General features: G+C 42.6%; 2 protein-coding genes and 1 pseudogene across 3 annotated transcripts in view; 1 reads left to right on the top strand and 2 right to left on the bottom strand.

Annotated features, from left to right (window-relative positions):
- The window catches only part of UBAP1L (ubiquitin associated protein 1 like), a 28452-nt gene extending 15601 nt beyond the window's left edge, over nucleotides 1-12851 (bottom strand). Inside the window, exons 1-3 of the mRNA XM_060005770.1 lie at nucleotides 10869-12851; nucleotides 5760-5831; nucleotides 4511-4802 (exon numbers count right to left, since the gene is read on the bottom strand). Coding sequence (XP_059861753.1) covers nucleotides 4511-4630 — 120 coding nt within the window. The 5' untranslated portion in view covers nucleotides 4631-4802; nucleotides 5760-5831; nucleotides 10869-12851. The remainder of the gene's footprint in view (nucleotides 1-4510; nucleotides 4803-5759; nucleotides 5832-10868) is intronic.
- LOC132421333 (U2 spliceosomal RNA) lies at nucleotides 7489-7590 on the top strand (annotated as a pseudogene).
- Nucleotides 12852-13865: 1014 nt separating the features above from the next.
- PDCD7 (programmed cell death 7) lies at nucleotides 13866-25213 on the bottom strand. 2 transcript variants are annotated; one of them, XM_060005768.1, is made up of 5 exons: nucleotides 24319-25213; nucleotides 22231-22369; nucleotides 17094-17330; nucleotides 16735-16822; nucleotides 13866-15040 (listed from the first exon to the last, which is right to left on the bottom strand). In XM_060005768.1, the coding sequence occupies exons 1-5, from the start codon at nucleotides 25186-25188 to the stop codon at nucleotides 14917-14919; spliced, it is 1458 nt and encodes a 485-aa protein (XP_059861751.1). In that variant the 5' UTR covers nucleotides 25189-25213; the 3' UTR covers nucleotides 13866-14916. The 2 variants fall into 2 exon arrangements, with proteins under 2 accessions (XP_059861751.1, XP_059861752.1); XM_060005769.1 differs by having other exon boundaries at nucleotides 14919-16634.
- Between the last annotated feature and the right edge of the window lie 2406 nt (nucleotides 25214-27619).

Here is a 27619-nt window from a genome sequence, read left to right as displayed (position 1 = left end):
CATACAGATGGCCAACAAATACATGAAAAGATGCTCAACATCACTAATCATTAGAGAAATGCAAATCAAAACCACAACCTCACACCAGGCAGAATGGCCATCATCAAAAATCTACAAACAATAAATGCTGGAGAGGTTTGGAGAAAAGGGAACCCTCCTGCACTGTTGGTGGGAATGTAAACTGATACAGCCACTATGGAGAACAGTATGGCAGTTCCTTAAGAAAACTAAAAATATAACTACCATATGACCCAGCAATCCCACTACTGGGCATATACCCTGAGAAAACCATAATTCAAAAAGAGTCATGTACCACGATGTTCATTGCAGCACTATTTACAATAGCCAGGACATTGAAGGAACCTAAATGTCCATCTACAGATGAATGGATAAAGAAGATGTGGCACATATATGCACTGGAATATTACTCTGCCATAAAAAGGAACGAAATTGAGTTATTTGTAGTGAGGTGGATGGACCTAGAGACTGTCATACAGAGTGAAGTAAGTCAGAAAGAGAAAAACAAATACCGTATACTAACGCGTATATATGGAATTTTAAAAAGCGGTACTGATGAACCTAGTGGCAGGACAGGAATAAAGACGCAGATGTATAGAACGGACTTGAGGGCACAGGGGGAGAAGGGGAAGCTGGGATGAAGTGAGAGAGTAGCATGGACATATATACACTGCCAAATGTAAAATGGATGACTAGTGGGAAGCTGCTGCATAGCACAAGGAGATCAACTTGATGCTTTGTGACGACCTAGAGGGATGGGATAGGGAGGGTGGGAAGGAGACTCAAGAGGGAGGGGATATGGGGATATATGTATACATATAGCTGATTCACTTTGTTGTACAGCAGAAACTAACATAACATTGTAAAGCATTTATAGTCCAATAAAGATGTGAAAAAAAAATACCAGCACTTGTGATTTGTGGAAGCTAAGCAAGATGATTCTAAATTTCAATATGAAAAACCAATAAGAATAGCCAGAAAAACTCTGGGGACAAAAAGAGAAATAAGGGGGACTGGCCCTACCAGCTGTTAATATATATTATAAAACCTCAATAATTAAAGCTAAGGCACTGGCACAGATAGACTAAAGGTACAGAACAGAAAGTCCAGAAATAGAAATTAATATCTATGGGACTCAGTAAATAATAAGGTGGCATCTCAAGCAATGGGAAGAAGATGGTGTTAGTCAAAAATGGTGTTAGTCAGCTGAAAGGAAATAAAGTTGGATCCATCCTCACATCATACACGAGGGTGAATTCCAAAAGGATCGAAGATTCAATTTTATGAAATGAAACCATAAAAGTACTAGGAGAAAACAGGAGAGAAATCCTTTATAACCTCAAGTGGGAAAACATTTCTCTGAATTGAAATTGAGAAGCCATGAAAGTACACACACGCACATGTGAAAATCTGCATGGCAAATATACCCCATAAGCAAGGTCAAAGGCAAATGACAACTGGAAGGAAAACAGCTCTGATAACACAGACTAATATAGGAGTGCCTAGAAATAGATAAGAAAAAGACCAACAGCCCAACAGGGAAATGGACAAAAGATATGGACAGTCCACAGAAAAGGGAATACAGATGGCTCTTAAACACATGAAAAGCTGCTCAACCTCACTAAGGATAAGAGAAAGGCAAAATAAAACTACACTGAGATACCATTTGCCTATCCCTGGGCAAAGATCCAAAATCTTATGACTCTCTGTTGGGGAGTGGAGCTGAGGTATAGGCCTCTTGTAGAGCGCTGGTTGGATGTAAGTCAATATAACCCTTATGGAGAGCAATATGGCAACACACTTCAATTCAAAAGGACATCTGCATAGTCTTTCCCTGCAGCATTGTTTGTAATGGCAAAAGACTGGGAAGAACCTAAGTGTCCATCAAGAGGGGATTCATTCAATAAAGTACGATGTATTCATTTAACGCAATACAGTGAAAAACAAAGTGAAGAAGCTTTCTATGTATTGATATGGAAGGTGTTAAAATATATTAGGTGAAAAAAATCAAGACAAACAGTGTATATAAAATGCTACCCTTGGTGTAAAAAAGGAAGAAATAGCTGTATTTGCTTTTATATACACACATAAGAATCTCCAGAAGAATACATTTTAAAAAATGAGTAACAGAGGTCACCAGTGAGGTGGGGACAGGACAGATGGGAAGGTGTCAGTGGAAGGCTTTTCACTCTTTCAGGGTAGGCAAACTGTCTGGGAGCCAAACCGACCTCCAACCTTGTTTTTATAAATAAAGTGTTATTGGAACACAGCCATACCCATCCACTACTTTCTGTAATCTCTATGGCCCTTTCTCCCTACAACAGCAGAGTTAAGTAATTGCCAGTTTTTACTATCTGGTTCTTTACAGAAAATGTTTGTTGACCCTTGTGCTATACCTATATATACATATATATACATTATATATATGTATTTCATTTCAAACTGTATGAATATATTTTCTTTCTAAAAATTTTAATTGACAAAAGGGAAATTAACTCTGATTAAAGGGATGATGAAACTATGATGAAACAACAAAACACAGACTTGTTGAGGCTCCTTGGGAAGGCAGTAGGGTACAGGGAGTGGACATGGGCTTTGGGGTCTGATCACGTTGGAGTCCTGGCTGTGTCACTTACAAGCCACATGACCCTGTTGGTCACCTGGGTGGAAACTTTGGTTTCCTGTGCCATGGGGAAGGAACACCCACCTGCTAAACGGGTCATAAAAATGAGAGAGAAGAGTGAACGTATAAAGAGCACCTAGCATGGGCCTGGTGCATAGCAGGTGCTCAATAAATGGTAGCTATTTTTTTCTTTTTTTCTCTTAGGCCACTACAGGTTCATCTGATAATCTAACTACTAGCTATAACATTGTTGCTATGGGAAAATGTGTTTCAAGTTCCAAACACTGGGAATACAGCCCAGTACATTTGGAAGACTGACCAGGAGAGGCTGTAAATCATACTTGGAGTCTCTATTTGATTATTTGCCACAGCAGTAAAAGAAATGGAGGCTCAGGAAGGGAAACAGGCACAAGGGAGTACAGATGCCCACCCTGAGAACAGGAGGCAGAGACAGGGCCAGCACATGGGCTAGGACACTAGACATAGACTTGGCAGAAGGGTACACATTTCTGCTTCGAGGAGAAATAACCTTCAGAATAGCCTCTTCCCAGCTTGCTTTGAGCCCAGCAGAGAGGGAAAAGTTGTGATAGTCTACCTCCCCTGGAGTTTACTAAAGCAAGTTCCTCTTCCCAACAATACAGGCTCTACTGCCAGAGGGCCCACAGCACAGGCTGCCTGGGGAGGGCAAGAACTCCTGCCCCACAGAGCGTGGGCCACTGGACACTGTGCTCTGGGCTTTACAAAGCTTATTTCTGTTCTGGGTCCTAAGGAGCTTAAGTGCAACTCCAGGGTCTGCAGATAAGTCTCCTGCTCCTGTCCCCAGAGGCCACTCATGCCTCTCTACCTGACCCTCCCCAGGCCTCTCCTTCCTGGACTATGCTCTCTGCACCTCACTTCCCACAACCCTTTTTTTTGCCCTCGAACATTATCTGTCTGATGGCTCTCATGTTCCAATCCTTCTCTTAGCTATCAGGAAATGATCTAGAGTCAGGACCTGGGTTTTAGTCCTGCCACTGCCACTAACTTTGGACAAATCATTTCCCTTCTCTGAGCCTCAGGTCCTCATATGCAAAAGTGAATGAGAGCTGAACTAGATCCTCAAACTTTCCTACAAAGTTAGCCCACACAGCGCTGACTGAGGACAGAAGAGCCCAAGGACTCAGTCCCAAGAGACCCAACATGAGCTCCACAGTTCTCTGCAAGCCTTTTCTTTCATTGTTTAAAAATTCATGTGAATTTTGCCTTCTACCCCATGATACATCTGTGTTATAATATAAATGCAATAGGTTTCCTCCTAAATCTTCAAGTAAATTTGACTCACTTGGAAGTTAAATAATCATGTTTATCCTGAGGGTATGTGATACCACCATATATACTGGGTGCATATCCCAGTGTGAGCTGTGGGGCAAGGGGTGCCTCAAGGGTGCCCCCAGGGTAGATGTGCTTTGGGTCTGTGGAATAGTAATCCCTTCTGATGTGTCCCATGTAACTGTCTGCATTTTAATGGAGGATTCTGGAGATAGTATCTTAGCCCAACTAAGTGATTCTAATGGTGGAATTTTAGAATTGGCAGCAGGCTGATAGAGAACAGAGGAATTGGAGCATCCTTGCTATGACTCTCAGTTACTCTATATAGGCAACCTTCCAGTTATTCTAAACTTAAAATAAGACCCACTAAATAGCCCCCAACACCAGGACACTAGCCTTCTTCATGAAATATCTTTTCCTCTTGGGTTATTTCTGAACTTCCTAGAATATACCAGAACAGGACTGGCTGCCAGTTAAAATCAAGGAACAAGGGACCTAATGAGGCTCAGCATCAGACCCAGAGACCCAGGGATGAGAAGACAGAAAGAGAGATATACTTACCATAGAACCCAGCAGAAGCTCCCTGCAGTCTGGGACACTGAGCTCTGGCCCAGGGAGGGGCTCTGTGCCTATCACAAAGCCCTTGGGCACCTTGAAGGGGACACCATCCAGGGCATTCATTCTGTCAGAGGAAGATGGTGGAGATGGCTGAGCAGGGCTGGGGCAGGCCTCCTGCTGGCAGGGAGAGAGCGAATTCCTGCGGACCAGGCTTAGGTCTCAAATGGCTCACTGCTCTCCTATGTGGTGACTTCGCCGAGCCCCACAGAGCCAGGAAGGGAAAGGCCCGTGCTGCCTAAGGGAGGAAATGAATAAAACAAGAGCATTCAAACCGACAGCAACTGACTATTTCATGTTTAAGTTTTGCTCTCTAGACCACTGTTTCCCAAAACACGGTTTGCAACACTAGTTCTAAAGCATTTCATCAAGTTTGCACCCAAATGGTTAAGAAAGAAATATCAAACTACACAAACTCTTCCAGAAAAGAAGGAATACATCCTAACTTGTTTTGATTTCATCATCACCTTAATACCAAACCTGGGGGCTTCCCTGGTGGCGCAGTGGTTAAGAATCCGCTTGCCAATGCAGGGGACATGGGTTCAAGTCCTGGTCCAGGAAGATCCCACATGCTGTGGAGCAACTAAGCCCACGCACCACAACTACTGAGCCCACGAGCCACAACTACTGAGCCCGCCCGCCTAGAGCCCGTGCTCCGCAACAAGAGAAGCCACCGCAATAAGAAGCCTGCACGCCACAGGGAAGAGTAGCCCCTGCTTGCCGCAACTAGAGAAAGCCCGTGTGCAGCAATGAAGACCCAATGCAGCCAAAAAATAATTAATTAATTAATTTTTTTAATGTTAAAAAAAAATACCAAACCTGACAAGAAGATTAGAGGCTGATACTTCATGAAAATAAATGCAAAAATCTTATCAAAAATAATTATGGATAGAAAAATACAATACTGCCAGGTTGAGTTTATTTCAGGAATGAGAGACTGGATTAACATTCCAAAATTAATCAATGGGAATAAAGATAAATATCAATAGAATAAAAATGAAAAAGTGTATAATTAGCTATCTCCATAGATGCAGAAAAAGCACTTGATAAAATCAATATCCACTCATGATTTTAAGAAACAATAAACCATTTTTAGCAACTTAAGAATAGAAGAGAATTTCCTTAACCTAACAAAGAAAATCTCTAAAACATTTAAAGCAAACATCCCACTTAATGGTGAAATATTAAAATATACCCCCAAGATTGGAAATGAGACAAAGATGTCCCCATCATCTCTTCTGTTCAACACTGCACTGGAGGTACTAGCCTGTGCAAAAAGAGAGGGAAAAATAAAACAAAAGTATAAGGATTGGAAAGAAACCAACCCACCATTATTTCTAGATGACATATTTATATGTAGAAAATCCAAAAGAATAGTAAGGTAATTTAGCAAGTCTTTGGATACAAAGTCAATATACAAAAATCTATTGTATTTCTACATAAAAAAAACAAACCACATAAATGTTATCTTTTAAAAATTTCATTAGAGTTTGGGATTGACATATACACACTGCTATATTTAAAACAGATAACCAACAAGGACCTACTGTTTAGCACAGGGAATGCTGCTCAATATTCTGTAATAGTCTAAATGGGAAAACAATTTGGAAAAGAATAGATACATGTATATGTATAACTGAATCACTTTGCTGTTCACCTAAAACTAACACGACATTGTTAATCAACTATGCTCCAATATAAAATAAAAATTTTTTTAATTTTTTCATTAGAGATTGATACCATTTATATTAGCATTAATTACCTAGGACTCAATCTAACACAAGATTTATAAGACTTCTACACAGAAAACTATAAAACATTAGATTAAATGGAGGAACATACCAGGTTCATGGCTTGTAAGACTCAATATTGTAAATATATCAATTCTCCCTGAATTGATTTATAGATCCCACGTATCAAAATTCCACCACATTTTTTGGTGTAAATTGGCAAACTAATTCTAAATTTAAATAAAATGCAAAGGGCCAAGAAAAGCCAAGACAATCATGAAGAAGCAGCAACACAGTTGAAGATTTATACTATCAGATGTCAAGACTTAGTTTAAAGTGAAAGCAATTAATACAGTGTGGTATTGACATAAGAGCTTACAAAGAGACCAATAGAACAGAAAAAAAAAGTCCAGAAACAGATCCACACATATATGGATCCTTGATTTATGACAAAACTGGCCCTGCAAAGCAGTAGGAAAATGAAGGTCTTTTAAATAAATGGTTCTGGACCAACTGGATATTCACCTAGAAAAAAAAAATCTTGACCTCTACCTTATATCATAAACAAAGGTCAGTTTCAGATAGACTGTACATCTAAATGTGAAAGGTAAAAAAAGCTTGAAGATAAAATAGGAGAATATATTTATGGCCTTAGAAAAGGCAAACATTTCATAAAAGGTTACAAAAAAGACTAACCATAAAGGAAATACTGATAAATTGAGTTACATTAAAGTTAAGAACTTCCATTCATCACCATACCATTAAGTGAAAAAGCAAATCACAGAGGGGGAAAAGATATTTGTAGCACACATATCTGACAAAGTACTCATATCCAATATATGCAAAAAACTTCTACAAATCAATAAGAAAAAGATCCCAAAATAGGCAAGAGATTTTAACAGGCACCTCACAAAAGAGAATATCCAAATAGCCAATAAACATGTAAGTTGTTTAACCTCATTAGTCATCAGTGAACTGCAAAATGAAACAATGAGATAACACTACACACACACACACACACACACACACACACACACACACACGAAGAGTTAAAATTTTTAAAAGCCTAACAATATCAAGTGTTGATGAGGTTGTGGAATATCTGGAACTCTCATGCACTGTTGGTGAGAAAGTCAATTATTATTAGTCAACAATATCTACTAAAGCTGAAATCTAAACATTAAAAATTCACACATAGCTTCTGAGCCTTTTGGCTAAGATCAAGTGTAGTAGCTCTTAGTTTAATTATATTCACAACAGCCAGGGATTTGCTTTTTTATGTATTTTAGACCACATTAAATATTCTTGCCTTAAAAAACAAAGCAAAACTCATTCACATAATTCAATTTCATGACTGCCTATAATATACACTTAAATCTAGACTCCTGACCACAGTCTGGCATTTTGCAAATAATCAGGGCTTAGCAGGGAGCCCACACCAGGGAGTGGCTCCCTGGCTCAATACAATGTCATCCCTACCAGGATGGTGCAAAGCCCTGCTGTTCGGGGTCACTGGGGTCATCACCACAGCCACATGAGAGCATCATGTGAGGAGGTAGAGTCGATAATCTGAGTGCAGAGAGGTCAAATGAGGCCAGATGGGCAAATCCTTTAATTCCCTCATTTCTACTCTCTGCCCTCTTTTGTCAGTGTCTTACTGTATGTAAGACTCAAAAGGCTTCTCCACCCCATGTTGGGAGATAGTTTCCCATCATATTGGCATTGAGTCTTTATGCTACAGGATCAGACAGCTTTCAGTGTGATCAGTAAGTTATCTGCCCCATCAACCTGTTCCTACAGGGGACCTTTGAGTGTAGGGAGTTGTAGGGGATACATGAAAGTTAGGAAGTTTTGGCATTCTCAGATTTATTGTTCACATTTTCAGCTATCGTTAGAATTCTTAGCTATGGGGAAGGACCACAGTTGTGCTGAGTCCCAAGTGTGAACTGCCTGTCCAATGAGCAAGTACAGGGCCAGCCTCCTGCTTCCTTCCCTCTGCCCCAGCACCTGCATCCTAACAGATATTCTCTACTCAGCATTATACTTGCTTCTAGAGTAATTTAAGAGTTTGAGGATTCTGGAAACACCTCTTAATAGCAGCAAGGGCTACAGTGCAAGACGTGATCTAGTTAGAACATATTCTAAAATGACGGTCACATCTGCATCTGCTAAATACAAAATAAGAGGTACAGATCATTAAGTGATGATATTCTTCAGAGGGAGGAGAATATTCTAGTTCTTATGGGGGGTTGGGGAAACTTCAGGAAAGATGGGACTTGATCTGGACCCTGGAGGGTGGGAGAACAGCCTGTGAGCAGGGAAAAGGCTGAGTGGAGAGCATAACTCCAGGGAGAGAACAGCTTAAGCCAGGGAGCAGAGGCAGGGCAGAGTGAGGGGGAGACAAGCTGCTTGACTCAAGTATATCCTTTGTGCTGAGAAGCTGTCTGCAGTAAGATCGAAGGGGTAGATTGGGGTGGAGCTGGGGAGGGTGCTGAACTTCAGGCTGAGTGCTAATCCCATTCAGTAGGCAGAGAAAGCCCTGAAGGGGTCTGAAGGGATGGGGTGAGGGTGGGACAATGGCGATATTAGGAAAGCCAGTCTGCATGCTTCAACAAACTGCGTAATCCAGGACCTTTCCATCAGCAGTCCATGGGTCTGTGCCCATATGGCCACATCTCAGCCTGGGGCAAGGGGCTGGGTAGGTGGGGATTGTAGTAATTGGTCTACATGGAGTCCCCACAATGACACTAGTATTATTTTCTAAAGGTGTCCACTATCCTCCCAAAATGACTTCATCCTTGCCCATAGCTTCAATAATCTAATACTCACACATTAAATTCTCCAGTGCTCTTCTAAGATCAAACTCACAACACAACTGCCCTTGAGGCATGTCCTCCAAGATGTCTCAAGGGTGCCTCAGACTCAACATACCCAAAGTGAACTCTGATCTTCCCCTCCCCCAAACTGCTCCTCCTCCTCCAGTATTCCTTGTCTCAAGGAACGTCTAAGGGGCACACAAGCTTGGGACTCACCCCTGATACTTTCTTCTCCTTCACTGCCACCCATCTCAAATCCCTGCCAGGTTTTCTGTCCTAAATCTCTGGAATCTAGCCATTTCATGCTACCTCCACTGCTACCGTGGAAATCCAAGCCCCCATTATCTCTCACTCAGACAACTGATGTCCATGTATCCTCTCATGCCTTATGATTCTGTTCCACACACTGGGATGAAAATGATCATTTCAAAACAGCAAACTAAGCCATTTCCACTGTTTAAAAGCCTCCAGTGGTTCCCACCTACTCTCAGAGTAAAAGTAAACTCCTGACAAGGGATTCTAAAGCCTTACAGCGTCTGGCCCCTTCTCCTTCACTTGCTGTCTTACTCTAGCCATGATGGCCTTCAACTTGCCTTGGTCTCCTGGCCCCCCAGAGGGCCTTTGTGGATGCTGCTCCAGATACTTGCTATGCTCCTCTTTGTCTCTTCCCACTAGTTAATTCTTCAGAGCTCTGCTGAAACAGCATTTCCTCAAAAAAAGCTTTCCCTGACACCCGAACTTGAATCAATCCAACTAGTACATTGGTTTTCAAGATTTTTTTCTACTGTGTCCCACAGAATGAAATATATTTGACTTTGTGACCTAGCATATACATACATAAACTGAATGAATTCTTACCCTTACTATATAATACACAGATATTTTGTATTATTTCACCTAAAAGCATTACAGAACACTGTTTGAGGGAAAAAAGGGTGGGAGGCCTAATCAATCTAATGGAACCGTAGCTCTCCTTCAAAGCACTTGGCACATTTTTTATGATTGTTGGATTAATATCTATCTCCCTCAAAACCTGCATTAGGGAGTATTTGGTATTTTGCTCACCATTAGAGCCCTTGTACTTATTAGCAAATTATCTGAGCCTCAACAGGCACTTAAAAAAATTTGAACAGTGAAAAATATAAATTTGTGACTAAGTACTTTTTCTTTGTAGTGCTTATCACAATTTTAACTGACTTTAATTATCTGTATAATCATTAAGCTTCTCTACTCTAGACTAACTGCAGGAGGGCAGGAATCCTGTCTGTTTGCCCCCTTTTTATGTCTCCAGCATTTCACATTGTACCTGGAAAATGGTAAATAGAAATCATTTCCCAAGAACACTGTTCAAATCCTGGTAACCACATTCCGGCAAGAATGAGTTAATAAAGTTGGAAAATGTCTACTGCTCTGCATAGTTATCCACTCTAATACCAATTGCCTCAAAGACTTCAATCTTTGCTTCAGAGACTATGAAAAACCCAGTTTATTCCACAAAGCAAATGGAAACAAATTCTTCATGGATAGCCAGGTGTGGCAAGTCGGGATCTACTGATGGGTGCACTCAAAAGGAAAAAGTTAATTATGCGGGAACAGCTTATTTGTTATAAGCAATTTTTAAAAAAAACTTAGCTAGAAATGCTTGGAAATGTAATCTCTAGTTCCTAAATTCTACCACAGCTACTACTTCACAGCATTCACATTCCTTCTATATATATTATTCTTATTGGAATGGAACAAGACATACTTTGTACTTACCTTGTAATTCCCAGGATAGCTTCTCTGTGGACAAAACTTGTAGAAGTGAATTGCTACAACAGATGGTATAATCTCAGCTAAGCTTCTTGATACATCCTTGCACGAAAGTCACGTGGACATAGGAACATGAATGGTTTTAAAGTGATTAAGTTGGGTGGCTGTAGCAAATTCTTTGACGTCATAAACTCAGGCACTCCCGTTGAACACTCTTAGTATTTAACATACAACTAATCTCTTTCATTTTCCAATCTTCCCTGTCTTTACCTAATTTCTTAAAAATAAACGCTTTTGTTAGAGTTTCTCACAAATCCAGGGTCTCCTGGAAATTTGTCAAGATAAACAAATTACTTGCATATACGACATGATGAATCAACACATTTCTAGTTAGTCTTTGAAAGAGTTTAATTCTCTATTTTCATTAATTTATGTTCAATACATAGAGAATATAGGTATAGGTCAGGGATAGGAAATGTGCAAGATAAACTTGGAACAGAATACTGGGATTAAGTGGGAACTCAGGAGTGGAGTTAAAAGAGGCTCGCACTGGCCAAAGGTGAGGCAATCAATAAAAAAAGATAAAAACAATGGACTAAAAGACAAATACATTTAGATCTGAGTTCATAATGATACTTAAAAAAAAATTCACTGGTAACTTTTGGAGGATGCTATGGAACTACCTCATTATTTTGAAAACTAGTAAATAAAATCATGTATTTATTTTTTTGCCTTTCCTATACAAATTGTACCCCAGGGTAACCAAATAGTTGATGAGGGGCTCTTTCTCCTTTTAGTATATTCCAGCTGATAATTAAAGAAAGAAGGGCATAATTAAACTATCACTATTTTGCAAATCCAAATGAGTGTGTCTAGGTCTTGAATGTCAATGGCTGCTAAGATCACAAAATAAGACAACCAATTAGTCCTCCTAAACGGAGTACACACCAGGTCTATGAAATACTCTTGCCAGAAAATCCCGATCTTAATGTCATCAAACCTTTAGATCAGAGTGGTCCAATAGAAACATGTGAACCACATGTGTAATTGTACATGGCAAATCAAACTCAATTTCAGTTCAAACTCAATTTCAAGTCCCCAATAACCATACATGGCTACCATATTAGACAGTACAGCTCTGTCTAATCATTATATTATAGGAATAGAGGAACATGTAATCACAAGGATGCAGTTAGCAAAATCCAGACTGGGAACTCTTTAGGAAAAAAATGATCTGATTTCTTCAAGTAATAAACTGCAAGGGAGTGAAAGTGCAACAGTACATAGGAGGAAGGAAAGAGAGACCTATGGGTTATCAGAAACTTAAGAGACACATCAACCAACAACAATGCATAGATTGCATCCAGATCTTGATTTGGAACAAAGTGTAAAACACACATTTATGAGATAATTTAAACACTGACTGAATATTTGATGATACTAAGGAGTTATTCATTTCTTTAGGTGCAATAATAGCAGTGGTTAAATTTTTTAAATGTCTTACAGCTACATAAACACCTATGAAGTAATATGGCATCTGAGATTTGCCTCAAAATAATCCAGTGTGATTGGTAGGGGTACAGATAAAACAAGATTGGTCAAGAGTTGACCATTATTTGAAGCCAGATGATGAAAAAAATTATACCATTCTCTTTACTTTTTAATATTTGAAATTTTCCACAATTAAAAAGAAAAGACTGTAGGATAAGATTACAATGATACTGTCCATATTCTCAGGAGTACAATTCATTAAAGACACTACTGTAAGTCTTTCTTGGGACGTCCCTGGTGGTCCAGTGGGTAAGACTCCAAGCTCCCAGTGCAGGGGGCCCAGATTCGATCCCTGATCAGGAAACTAGATCCCGCATGCCTGCCACGACTAAGAGTTTGCATGCCACAACTAAGAAGCCCGCATGCAGCAACTAAAAAGATCCCACACACCCCAACGAAGATCCTGCGTGTTGCAACTAAGACCCCCGGAGCAGCCAAAATAAGTAAATATATATTTTTTAAAAGTCTTTCTTTCTGAACCTATAAAGCAGGGGTCCCCAACACACCCCACACCCCACCCCCCGCCCCCGGGCTACACAGCAGGAGGTGAGCAGCGAGTGAGTGAGCAAGTGAGCAAAGCTTCATCTGCGGCTCCCCATCGCTCGCATTACACCCTGAACCATCCCCACCCCCACTCCCCTCCCCAACACTGGTCCCTAGAAAAACTTTCTTCCACAAAACCAGTCCCTGGTGCCAAAAAGGTTGGGGACAGCTGCCTTAAAGTACCAGTGGCTGCTGCCACCACCACTACACAGGGCATAAACTAGGAAAAACTTAACAAAAGACCAAATAATAAAAATAATGCTCACTTTATTAAAACTTTGCAGAAGCTGAATGAGAGGGAAGAGGGAATGGTTTTTTCCACCTGAGGTTAAATGCTTTCTTTTCCTTGGGTTCTGCTGCCTGAGTTTTCCTGAGTCCTTGCTCCACACTCCCTAACCCCATCAATGCAGGTATCTTAGTGGCAAGGCTGTCTGGACACCAAACATACATTGTACAATTCATCTTTTATTTCTACTCTTCCTGCATCTCATCAGAAAATGGTGGAGATTTATAACAAAAGGGCACACAGGCCTACGGGGTTATGTGAGGCAAATCACATCAGATTCTGAGGTTTATGAGCTTAGAAACACTTTAGAGGAGTGCTGGCCCTCATACCCTGTTAACTCTGTAATGCATAACATATAAACAGTGCAAACGAAACAACAAAAAAGGGACAAATGTGTTAGCATCTTGTATCCAAGAGCTTCGAAGTATATGAAATCACTTCCAAAGTTGAGACGTCCTTTCCTGCTTATCCAGAGTTGGATAGCACCTAAAAAGTTTGGTGCTTGAGATTCACCTTCCGGTAGCAAATGCCTAGTTAATAAATTTGAACTTTGCAGTAAATGTCTTTCATCAATGTGAAACAGTGTGTAGTGATTTGGGAGGCAACAAATTGGGGGCAAAGGCTCAAACTAAAAATGATATTTATTTAGCTTTTTGGAAATATAAATAACACAATAAATGGCAAAAAGGAAAACAAAATAAAACAAAAAACCTGACATGTTATATGACTGATCATCTCCAGGCACAACAGCATTTATTAATGAGTATAAAAAAATAAATTTTATTATTTTTATCTGCTTTTCCCCCAGCTTAAATTACATGTATATTTTTGGAAGCTTGAGTTCCTAAGAAAATTCCACAATTTCCACTATACCAGCTCCCACAATGTGACTGAGTGAGGTTAATCAAGGTCCCACTCCCATAAGGAAATTAATTTTTATCCTTGCAGATTCTGAACAACCAGACCTCTAGGAACTTAAAAAGCAGGTGCTTTCATTAGGATCCTTCTAATATGGGGAAAATGCAGCCATCATCCATTAAAACACAATCCAGTTTGGGTACAGGTACTCTTCAGGCTTTCCAAGTTCTCCACTTGACTACCAGACAAGGCCACCAGCTTTTCTGGCAGCCCAGCCTCTCCAGCTGCACAAAAAGTGGGATTCACAAAACTGAAGATAAAGCATTTCTGACCTTTCTTCCTGGAAGTTAGGAGGCTCTCTGGGTAAGAAAGGTAAGGAGGTTTTGCATCAAGCTTGCTTTAACAAGGAGTACTGGGGAAGGAACTGCTAAATCTACCCAGTGCACACCTGTGTCGAGGGTATGAGTGTATAGCGTATACTTATCCATCACCACACAAGAAAGATAAAAGTAAACTTATAAATCAATCTGGACCAAGCCCCTCAAAACAGAGGCGAATTTCATGAACCAAGGCCACTGCCTGTCGTAAAAACCTCAGTTCACCTAGGTCCTTTCCTGAGGAACCATATTAATCTCCTGATTCAAGAGGCACCTTGGCCAGGACAGAGGACAGAAGGAAAATGTAACTTCTGGGTAGGGCAATGCCACGTGGAGTTTAGAGGTTGTGATTTATACTACAGTACAAGAAGATGGCAGCGTCACTAATACTTAGAGCTGGAAAGAGCCTTGGCTGGACGACACTCCTGGAGCATCTTTACTAATGCAGCTTAATGGCGGTTGCCCAGATGTCGTTGCTGGGGAGCGGGGGAAGAACCCATCCTTGGGGAACGGAGTTGCCTTTGGGATGATCAGATGGCACCAGGTACTGATCCCAATCATGCCTTAATGAGAACATTACAGAACAACTGTTTATTTTTGTTTCATTCCAAGCACTATGTTAGCAACTAAATATTCTATTACAGGACTTTGCTTTCAAATGACCGATATGAGTCCATTAAAGAACTTGATTTCTAGAAATTATGCAAAAGACTATTTCTTAAATGTACATATATGTAAGTGGGAAAAAACGCCAAATAACTTATATTTTATGGATAACCAAATAATGAATATACAGTCGATCCTCATTATTTGCAGATTCTGTATTTGCAAATTTGGCTATTCACTAAAATTTATTTGTAACCCACAAATCATTACTCATGGTGCTTCCCTGGTTACTTGCCAACATGCACAGAGCAGTGAAAAATCTGAGTCACCAAAAGGCATGTTCCCAACTGTGGTGGAACAAGGTGACACTCTGCCTTCTTCTTTTCAGCTCCCCTACTGTCAACAAGTATCTTTTCTGTAGTCTGTTTAGTACCACATTCTTCAAATTTTTGTGCTCTCTATTGGCATTTTGCTGTTTAAAATGGCTCCCGAGTACAGTGCTGGAGTGCTATAGCTAGCATTAGAAGGCTGTGATATGCCTCATGGAGAACACATGTATGTTAGATAAGCTACCTTCAGGCATGAGTTATAGTGCCATTAGCTATGAGTTCAATGTTGATGAATCAACAGTATGTATTAAATAAGTTGTCTTTAAAAAGAAAGACAAGGTTAGGTATTGATCAGTTGATGAAAATGTCGTGGCCAAAGGCTCACAGGAGCCTAGCTCTGTATTTCCTTCAGGAGCAGCAGTTCAGTATTCTCTAATTCAGCATTTGCAGTTTTACAGAATACAGCTGCTGTAAATAACGAGAACCCACTGTAATATATTTAAAGGCTAAAACTTGTATGTTAACCAGAAATACACTTTTCCCAGAACAGCGCTAAAGAGTACTGTTGGACCTTGGAAGGATCCTCAGAGAGCACTTAGTTCAGTGGTTTTTCAAATCAGGCTTTGAAGACACTTAGGCCCCAAGTAGATGCTTTGGGGAGTCTAGAAATAACAAAGTGCTTCCAGTCAATAACACATTTAAACTGCCTGTGGAACCCATTCATTCATTGTTATACAAACTGATTTTTCAAAAGATTACATTTGGGAGGGTACTACTGTTCACATTTGAAGGCCACAGTCTAGTCCATCATTTTCACCTTGTAGGTGAGGAAAGTGAGACTCAGAACTGAAAACTTTACCTAGCTCATTAGTAACTGCAGATTAAGGTGAGACTCCTTGTTCCCAGCTCTCTTGGCTTTGACCTGTAAGAACTCACAAGTCAGTGTGGGTCTTTGTTAACAGTCTCCACAGGTGAGTATACAGGGAGGGTTTCTTTTCCTTGGTCTGTTTAGCAGTAGAAGAGAATTAGGAAAAGGAAGTCAATGATTTAAGTCAACATAACAGCTATAGCATGGGATAATACAGAGGGCAAGTCACAACCTGAGTTTCAGCGTCTTCACCTGTTAAAATAGGGACATCTACTTCTCAAGAACTGATGAGGACTAAACAAGACGTGTGTGGCATGCTTCAAACTTGGAAACATTCTATAAACTCATAAGGAACTAAAAAAAAGATATAGTAATAGACCTCAACAACATAAGCACTTTGTCGACTGCTTCTTGCTACCTAAGGGAAGGAAAACATGGAGAATGCCCCTCTGACCTTATCTGGATGAGTGCTGGCAGTGAGTGCTCAGCCTGGAGGTAATACTGCCGGAAAGGCTGCAAGAGATGAGCAAGTGGGAACTCATCTGAAAAAGAAAAGGCACAATACCATGTCATCATGCTTCATATGTACAGCGTATTTCTCAAGGCAAAGTGACTTAGTCTATGATTATACAATATGATCAAATGTGTTTCATCTTTATCCTTGATTTCCAGGATATAGTTTAGAATTCAAATCCTAAAGGATCCTTCCAATTTGTCGCCTACCACCTCTTAGCTTAGGTGGAGATCATCCATGAGGAAAAGAGCTGTCAATCTAGTATTTTTCTTTCCTCCACTGGTTACAGAGGAACTTACCTGGATCCCCAAATAACTTGGACTCAATTTCACGCTTCTGTAGTAAAAATTTCTCTTTTTCTTTCCTCTGTTTCTTCTCTAATTCTCTTTTCCTCTCTTCCTCTTGTTCTCCTTCCAACATAACTCTGAGGGCTCTCTCTTCAGCTTCATATAATTCAGAGCGTTTTTTAATGAGTTTTCTCAGTCGCTGAAGGTGATGCTCAAAGGTCTCATCTGCTGAGGCTGGAGGACAGACCCCTGGGCAAAGAGATGCAAATGACATTTTAGATACAACTTTTTCTTATCCCCAAATCCATGTTCTAATGAACAGACTCAAAGTCCTACTAACAGTATGAATTTGGTTAGAGTTTACAAATTCCAACCAGCCTTCAAGTCTCAATTTGATCTTTTTGAGTCTTCAATTAATTTCACCCCTGACTTTCACTAACTCCTCTTTCTGTATCACACTACTTAACCTTTGATTTTGTTTATTTCTTAATGGTTTTGATCCTTCAGTTGGAGAATTCCTCTACTAAAGGGAGGAACTGTCTTTTACTTCTTCACTGTGAAATTCCTACAGCACAGACTCCTAGACCCAACTAATAAACAATTTTTCCTCTGAGTCTGAACTTCTGAGAGCGCACACTTGGACAGTGAGGAAGAAATACACTTAACCAACCACAATAACCTCACAGTCTGCTGCTGAGGGCAGGGTGACCAAATGTTTCATTTGTCCAGTTTTAGCACTGAAAACCCAGTGTCCTGGGACAGATGTGATGGTTGGCCAACCTGATTTGGAGGTCTGACTCTTTTTTCCCTCAACCACGGCAGCTAAGTAGTTGCAGAATTCGCTCTCCTATCTTCATCTCCAAGGCTAACGTTCCTTCAGATCATTTTGTCATGATTTCTTGGCTTGAACAAGTTTTCATCTACTCATTCCCACCTATGGAAACTCTACAACTCAAATCCATCTACTAAGTTGCCAATTATTTTCCAAATACACACAAAATTCCTATGCACTGAGAAATTTAAGCTGTCACTTTGTTGTTTCATAATAATTTCATGGTTTTGTTTCATTTCTTTACCTAGACCAAGGATTGGCAAATCTTTTCCATAAGCGGCCAGACAGTGAATATTTTAGGCTTCTGGGTCATACAATCTCTGCTGCAAGTACTAAAATCTCTCAGTACAGCAAAAATACACAGACACGCCATCAGCCCCAAAGTGCCTCCAGACCCCTGAGAAGGTGTGGCCTGCTCCCATCTCGGTGTGCTGGCCTGCACCACCCGCGCTCATTCCCCTCAGCCTTTCATGGATCCCTCCTGACCACCATGACACACTCCCTCTGAACCGCCCCCCCCCACCCCGACCAATCCTCTTCCAGACCCCCTGCAACGACATGATCTAGGTTCCCTCCACCTCTACCATTACTTCTCTAGTTCCTGCAGCTCCTAGATACCAATGCTTTCTCCTTTATTCCCCTTTAGCCACCCATACCTTAGGGCCTCGTGCAGTCTTTGGACCTTGGCATGATCAGAAAAAAGTTTCCACCTCTGAAGTCTTAAACCCAATTATTCTCTTCTCTGACTTTCTACCCGAAACTCTGTCAGCTTCACTAAAACCTCCAATCTAATATATCAGATTTCACCAAAACGTGTGGTCGCCCATTAAGCAAAACCCCAATAGACCTGTGCTCTGTGCTCCCCTGCCAACTGCAGACTCATTTGGTTATGTGACCTAGTGCCAGTGTATAGTTACATCAGCTCAGCCCATAATGGCACCTCTCTACAGCCATACTCCCATGTGTCTCTGGTTGGCTCTCACTCATTCCTCACAACAATTATTTCAAACATTCACCTCCCTCCTAAAGCCTTACTTCTCTACTCTTAGCAAACCACCTAGCATTTTCCCTAGAGAAAAGAGGCTATCAGCCAGGAAATCCCTTAATTTTTTGCTGCTGACTTTACTCATCTGAATTACTACCCATCCTTGCCCTCTTCGTTTTCATTTCAGTGGAAAATGGGTCCTTCTCCACTTAAGTTAATTCCTCCATCTGGGATCTGAATCTCCCTACTTCCTGCAGGACCTCAAGCCATTAACTATCCCTCCTGCTTCTCTTCACAGGCAAACTTTTAATAAGCTGGACTCACTGTCTGCTTTTCTTACCTCCTCCTCTTTGATCTAGTCTAGTCTGGCCTCTACCCATACCACTCCACTGAAATGCACCCAGCACCAGTCACTAATAACCTGTTGGGTACTAATTCCCATGGATGTTTATTAATCTTTATATTACTTGATAATAATAATAATAAACACTTATACAGCATTTACTACATGCCAGGATTTTTTTTTTTTTTTTTTTTTTTTTTTTGCAGTACGTGGGCCTCTCACTGCTGTGGTCTCTCGCGTTGCGGAGCACAGGCTCCGGACACGCAGGCTCAGCGGCCATGGCTCACGGGCCTAGTCGCTCCGCGGCATGTGGGATCTTCCCAGACCGGGGCACGAACCCATGTCCCCTGCATCGGCAGGCGGACTCTCAACCACTGCGCCACCAGGGAAGCCCGCCAGGACTGTTTTAAACACTTTATGCATGTTTACTAATTTAATCATCACAACACCCCATGGATCGGTACCATCACTATTCCCTTCATACAGGTGAGGAAAAACCAAGGCACAGAGAAGTTTAAGTAACCTGCCCAATATTATACAATCTCTCTGAGCATTTGCCACTTTCCAGAAAAAGTAAGGCGTCTACACTTTCCTCCTATCTCTGACCTCTCTTGATCTCTTTTGTGGCCTCCTCCTTACCCATCTTGATTTTGACATTCCCTAGGATTTTGTCTTTGGGCCTCATCTCACACCGCACAATCTCCTCAAGGTCATCCCTACTTACAGCAACATGCTGATAAACTCTTATCCAGTATGTACCACAGGCACCACAAACATAACAGGTCCCAAACTGAACTCATCAGCCCCAAGTCTGTTCCCCCTCTTGTTTTCCTGGTCAATTAGAATGGTATCATCACTCATTCAATAGATCAAGCTAGAACCTGAAAGTCATTTTTTTCCTTCAGCTCCCACATGCTGAGTTCCCCCAAGTTATTTACTTATATGTACACACACACACACACACACACACACACACTCTACTCACATCTCTTAAATCTGTTTACTTTTCTCCAGCTCACTATCTGACTCTTAGTTCACACTCCCATATTATCCCTGCCCAGACTGCAACAGCCCTATCAGTCTCTCTTTTTTCCTCCCTCCTAGAAGCCCCAAACCTTTCTCTACTCTGCCAGCACTGACCTTTGTCATCTCTGCTTAAAAGCTTCCAATGGTTCCACTCAGCTTTAAGCATAGGTGAGAAGTCTAGCCTAGCAAATAAGACACTTTGAGACGTGGCCCTGCTTACATAACCAGCTTCATTTTCTCAGCACAGTGAGAGAACTTAGAAAGTTGCTCTTTTTCTTTTAAAGTATCCAACAAAACCAGTTACTAGATACTAAATCGTTTTACATTCAAGTCAGTTAACTCCAGAGCCTGCTTATTTTAGATTTTAATTTCTCCTAAAATTTCTTCCTTCTTTCAGACCGAAGTGAGGCAGACTAATAGAAATTGTGTTGTACAATAAATTCACTTGGCATAAGTTTACTGAACACTCAGCTCACGGAGGACATGAAGTAGGGGAATATTAAATAGTAGCCCTCAGGTTTTGCATTATTATAATTAAGAGATAGAGGTAGACACAGTAGATGCAACCTCCCTCTGATTCATGAATGCTTTGTGGGGTCATCTGATTCTGAGACCTGAATCTGAATCAGCCAGTCTGGAGGCTGGCATGTAGAAGTTAATCATTTAGCTAGTGAATGAGCCTGACTGAATGCACATGTCCCAGAGACATTTTATTAAGGATCTGAGCTGCAGTTTTCAATTATATTTTAAACCACACAGGGCAGATCATTTGCTATTGTGGTACTTGCTAATTTGTGTACTCTCAAATATCCCTGGTGAATGTCAATGGCCTACAGCCTACTAAATAAGGCAGCATGTTGTTCAAGCCAGGTGCAAATGAGAAGGAGCAGTAGGTCACCTCAGTCCAGATCGGGGAAGGATGGAATTTACTGTATTTACTTTTGAAGGATAATGAGAGCTAAAAATGGCAAAGATGGTACTGAAGGCCCTCCAGACAAACAGACTGGCAAGAGCAAGGATCCAGGCAGGCAGGAAAGCACAACTGGGGAACTTCTAGAAAACCAGTGCTCCCTCTAGAGGCAAGAGGAGACCACTGAGGTTCTCTGGGTCCAAAAGTGACATGCAGGTAAGCCAGGGACACCCATGCAGCCTGCAGGGCACTCCCTGCCCCATCCAACCATTCACACCTCTACAAATATCAATGTTTCAGGTTTGAAATGTATATGAAGGAGCATGCTAAGTTTTCGACACCTTCTGAAGCACCAAGTAAAGACAGAATAGCTTTCATCTTGGTATATGGGCTTGACCAGCCACGCCAACCTCACTCAGAAAAGTGTGGCCAGGAATGCCTGGGATGGCAATGATGAGTCAAGAGGAAGACAGTGCAGGACTTCCCTGGTGGCACATTGGTTAAGAATCCGCCTGCCAATGCAGGGGCCATGGGTTCGATCCCTGGTCCAGGAAGATCCACATGCCTCAGAGCAACTAAGCCCGTGCACCACAACTACTGAGCCTGCGAGCCACAACTACTGAGCCTGTGAGCCACAACCACTGAGCCCACGTGCCACAATTACTGAAGCCTGTGAGCCTAGAGCCGGTGCTCTACCACAATAGAAGCCACTGCAATGGGAAGTCCATGCACTGCAACAAAGAGTAGCCCTGCTCACCACAACTAGAGAAAGCCCATGTGCAGTAACACAGCCAAAAATAAATAAATTAATTTTTTTATAAAAGTAAAAAAAAGAGGAAGACAGTGCGGTGGGTTCCCACATCCTTTTCAATCTTGGCTACCAGGGATAAATACCTTCTGAGGCTTTCTACTTCCAAAGTTCTGAAGTACTGCTGATAAGCTTAGTTACCCTACTTGGTGAAAATAATGAAGTATCAAGCATTTTTCCTTCAACAATTTTGGGGAGGAGGGGGCTAGGGTAAAGAATGGAAAGAAATGCAAAGCCATGGTTACCTTTCCTTGCTGCAGCCTCTTTCCTGAGTTTCCTCAATTTCTCCAAGGCCCGAAGAATGTCCACCATTCTTTTGGTGTCTGCTTGTTTTTTCCTCACTTCAGATAGGACACCATCAGCAGCAGCTTTAAGTTCCTGCTCCTGGATGAGAAAGAGAGCCCATGAGACCCAGTATGGAACCTTACGAGTAACAACCTTACAGCAGAGAAAATCTGCCTGGCCCTGAGATTTCAGAGGATCAGACAGTCCCAAGGTTAAGAAAGACTCTACTGGATCTACATCCCAATTTCCTGAGCCATGCACAACTCCTCTCTACATTGGTCCAGCCAAGGGATTATCTTCTCTGCAGCTTCCATGTGGGCTCTTGCCTTTGTTTCTTCCTCAGAGTTTCTCAAAGTGTGGTTCAAGGAACATCTGCCTCCAACTTACCTTGTTAATTTGGGGCTCTCTTATTAAAAATGCAGACTCCTGGATCCAAAGATTCAGACTAGCAGGGAAGATAAAGAATGGGGTTGGAAAGGCCTAGGACTCTACAATGTTCTCAGTGATAACCTAAGCACGGTTTGTGCCCCGATGCTCTAAAGTCTCAAGGATCTCTTTGATATGACAGCCTTTTAAACATCTGAAGACTCAATCTTTCTCTTAAGTTGGTTCACATGTAAGCTAAATAACCCTGGTTCCTCAAGTCACTACTCATAGGACTCTGTCTCCAGTACCTTCACAGTGCATGGTAGGGAGGATCCTTTTGCCTAAAAGCTCTCTTTCCCATCTGTCAAATAAGCACTATAGTTTCACCATTACAGACACACCATGCTGTTTCACTCTTTTGTTTCTGGAACTGCACATGCTGCTTTCACTTAGCTTTGACATTTCCTACAAGACTCAGCTGAGATGTCACCATATCATCTGGGAAGCCTTCCTTGATACCTTCCCCCAGTGGATTAGATATTCCTTCTCTGGGCTTTTATAGCACCTACAGTTGAAATCCTAACACACACCATGCTATACAGACATGATCCCCCATGGTGCTCTAAGCCCCTCAAGGACAAGCACTATGTCTTATTCACCTCTACTTCCAGCACTCAGCAGTGGGCCTGCCATAATGGGCCCACATTAAATGTCTGGTGAACTTACTCATATTCCCTTAGGTTAAGGCATTGCCTCCAAGTACTCTCCTTTAAAGCGCTGATATATTCCTGGAGGTGTGAAGACAAAGCTTGCCATCAATATACTTTAGAGGGGAGTTGGATCAGACGCCAGGGCTGTAGCAGACACAAGGAGGACACAAGCCTGTACCCGCTGGTTGTGGAGAGTGGAGGGAGAGGAGAAGTCCCTAGAGGCATTCAAAAGTAATGAGAATGCCTTAACTATTTGACTGATTTCCAGTTTCACCCTGGCCCTCTACTTAAGTTAAAACTTGAGATCAGTAGGCTTTGGAATCGAGCAATCTGGGCTCAAATCAGGAGTGAAACTGCCACAAACCGGTTGTGTGACTGTTGGCAAGTTAACCTCTCTATGCCTCAATTTCCTAATCTGTAAAATTGGGATAATACTGCCTACCTCTCAGACTGTTACAAGGTTTTGAGTAAGTGCTCAAAAATACCATCGTTGAACTTGGGATATTGTTGAACTTGTAAATAAAGGAATCCTGGGAAAATCGTCACTAGTGCCCCATCAGCCAATTAGGGTATATGTTCCTTGAGAAAATGCCCCAAGTTCTCTTTTTTTGTATTCTTAAAATCACCTAGAGCAGGACAAGACGCAAGGACCCAGATTCTTGTTCGTCGTGAATGTTACTAAGTGGACAGAACGCTGGAGCAGAAAACAGATCTGTCATCCCTGCAAAACCACTATGCAATCCTATAGTTTGTATTTATGGGACTTTGCAGCGCACCTAGAGCATTTGTGTTATTTACTGTACACCATTAACACGCAACCAATACGGAAATATGAGGTCGGAAAGGCAAACTATCTATTTTACGGATGAGGAAAAAGAGGCTTAGCCCTGAGGAATGACAGTGCAAAGCCTCAAGGCCCATCGGGTGTCAAACACCACTACCCCTGCTCCCGTGTGCATCCGCTGCTCTTACCCGCTTCTTCTCCTCCACCTCCTGCACGCACTTGACCCTCCAGCGGTCAATCTCCTGCTCGCGCTCCGCTGCCCGCGTGGCCTCCGCCTCCAGCTCGGCCTCGCGTTCCCGGGCCCTCTCGCGAAGCCGCAGCCGGCGGCGCCGGACCCTCTCCAGCCTGCGCCGCGCCTCGCCCACATAGGCTGCCTGGGTCAGGAGCTGAAGTCGCTCGGCCAGCTCGGCGCGCAGCGGCTGTGCCTCCGCATGCAGCTGTGCCCAGGCCACGCCGTCAGCCTCGGCCTCGCGCAGCGCATGGCCCAGGTCGCGCAGCCGCCGCACCAGGCGAAGGGACCCGCGCAACCGAGCCCGAACCTCGCCCAGGTTGGGGCCGGCGGGCGCGCGCGGGGTCACCGGGCAGGCCCGCCGCGGGGTTCCGAACACCGCCTCTAGCCACTGCCGGTCGCGCAGGCGCTGCAGGGCCGCGTCCCCAAGCACGTCGGACGGCGGCGGTGCTTCAGGCCAGCGCGGGCTCCAGGGCGGCCCCGGGCCTGGAGGCGGCGGCCGCGGGCGCTCACCGGCGTCGTTCCCTAGGAAGGGCCGGCACTGGGGCGGCGGGGGAGGGAGCGGCGGTGGCGGCACCTGGTAGAAGGAGCCGCCGCCGCCGCCCCCGCCCCCGCGGGAGGCTTCCCCGGGGGCCCGGGGCTGCAGAGCCAGCGGGGGCTGGAGAAAGGGGGCGGAGGCCCCCGGAAAGGGACCAGGCCGCTGGGGAAGAGGCGGTGGGAAAGCCGGAGAGGGTAGCGGCGGTGGCGGACAGCCGAAGGGAGCGGGAGCCGGCGGCTGCGGGAGCGGCGGGCCCGGGCGACCCGGGGTGAAGAAGGGAGGCAGAGCCATGGCCACCACGGAGGGATTCTGAGAAGTGACAGGAATCTGAGTGGTTCCCAGCGAAAGAGTCTTCCGGGAGGAAGTGACGTATACCGCGTGCGACATAAGTGTGACGCACCCGACCCAGGGAGCCCGGCGCGTGGATGGGCGTTCATTCAACCCTTCAATTAAAAAATACTGTCCTTACTGAGCATTCTAGGTGAGGAGCTAGCCCCTTTGCAGTGCGACTAACAGATACAGTTCCTCTCCTCGTAGAACTACCTATCTAGTAAAGAAAACACATTAATCAAGTAATCCTGCAATCAAATGCAAAAGGGCAGCGGCGAATGTAAGTACTACCAAAGAGGAAAAAAGGGCAAGAAGAGCTTATAGGAAAATTAAATTTAAAGAGGTTGGGGAAGGTTGTCCTAAGGCTTTGAGACTCCATCTGAGGTCTGAAGGGTAATTATGAGTTAAATCGTAGAAATAGAAGAGAAAGAAGAGAGGGACGCACAGTCCGAATGGGAACAGCATTTGCAAAAGCCCCCTAGTAGACTAGGAGTAGGTCTGGTGCGGGAACTGAAAGAATGCCAGTGTGGATGGAGCACAGAAAGCCTGAAGGGAGCCTGGTGATCCTGGGAGGTGGACAAGATCGTAGCGTCCAGGATCTCATATCTTAAGAACTGTGGGAAACCACTGGAGGGTTTTAAGCAGAAGAGACAGGGAAGGCCATTCACGCCACATGATTAGATTTTAAAAATTAAACTCTGAGATAATTGTAGCTTCATATGCAGTTGTAATAAATAGTACCGCAAAATTCCGGGTACTTTTTACTCAGTTTCTCTTGCAAAACTGTATTACAGTATCACAACCGGGATGTTGACATCAATGGTCAAGATACAGAACATTTCCATACTACCAGGATCCCTCATTTGCCCCTTTATAGCCATACCCACTTCCCTTCCTTAACCTCTGGCAACCACTAATCCTCCATTTCTATAACTGTTGTCCTTTCTAGAATGTTATATAAATGGAATCATACAGTACATAACCTTTTGGGATTTACTCTTCTCACTCAGCCTAATCCTCTAGAGATACATCCAGGTTCTTGCATCAGTGTTCCTTTTTTTTTTTTTTTTTTTTTTTTTTTGCGGTACGCGGGCCTCTCACTGTTGTGGCCTCTCCCGCTGCGAAGCACAGGCTCCGGACGCGCAGGCTTAGCGGCCATGGCTCACGGGCCCAGCCGCTCCGCGTCATGTGGGATCTTCCCAGACCGGGGCACGAACCCGTGTCCCCTGCATCGGCAGGCGGACTCTCAACCACTGCGCCACCAGGGAAGCCCCCAGTGTTCCTTTTTATCGCAATAAAGGTGTGCAAAAAAAATGTGTGTATAAAACGAAACCACACTTTGTGTAATCATTCACCTGCTGAAGAATATTTGGGTTCTTTCCATTTGGGGGCTATCATGAATAAAGCTACTATAAACATTTGTATACAGGTATTTATGTGAACACAAACCATAATTTCTCTGGAGTAAATGCCCAGGAGTGCAATTGCTAGGTCATACACCAGTTACATGTTTAATTTTTAAAGAAACTGCCACATTGTTTTCCAAAGTGGCTGTACCGTTTTATATTCCCACCAGCGATATATGAATCATCCATTTGGCCTGCACTCTCATCAGCATTTTGTGTATTTACTATTTTTTATTTTAGACAACCTGATAGATATGTGGTGATATTTCATTGTGGTTTTAATTTGCACTTCTTTAATGGCTAATTATGTTGAATATCTTTTCATATGCTTATCTGCCATCTGTATACCCTCTTCACTGAAATGTCTGATCATGTCTTTTGCCCATTTTCTAACTGGATTTTTTGGGTTTTTCACTGCTGAAATTTGTGTTATGTATTCTAGACATTAGTCCTTTGTATGTGGTTTGCAAATATTTTTCCCCCATTTTATAGCTTGTCCTTTCATCCTAACATGTTTGTTTTGTTTTTTCAGAGCAAAAGTTCTTAATTTTGATGAAGTCCAACTTAGCAGTTTTTCCTCTTATGGATCATGATTTTGGAGTCAAGTCTAAGAACTCTTAGCCCTAGATCCTGAAAAGTTTTCTCCTGTGCTTTTTCTGAAAGTTTTCTAGGTTTACATTTAAGTCTGTGATCCATTTTGAGTTGATTTCTGTATAAGGTATTGAGACTTAGTTTCAGCCCCCACTCCCACCCCACCCCTTTGGATGTCCAATTGCTCCAGTATCACATGATGAGAGCTTTACTTTTCAAAGCTGTAAAGTGATGGATGATCCCTTGGGTAAGAGTCCGGCTCTGTACCATGAGAAGAACCAACATGAGCCTGACCTCACTTCCCAAGGGACCACTAATATTTCTCAGAAACTTTGTAATATTCTACATATTTATTTGTATTTTATGTATTCAGTAATTAGGTAATACTGTACATA

This window comes from Delphinus delphis, chromosome 2, assembly GCF_949987515.2.
Source record: "Delphinus delphis chromosome 2, mDelDel1.2, whole genome shotgun sequence".
Taxonomy (NCBI): Eukaryota; Metazoa; Chordata; class Mammalia; order Artiodactyla; family Delphinidae; genus Delphinus; species Delphinus delphis.
The sequence above is the reverse complement of the archived record's forward strand: the minus strand, read 5'-3'. Positions and strand labels throughout refer to the sequence as shown.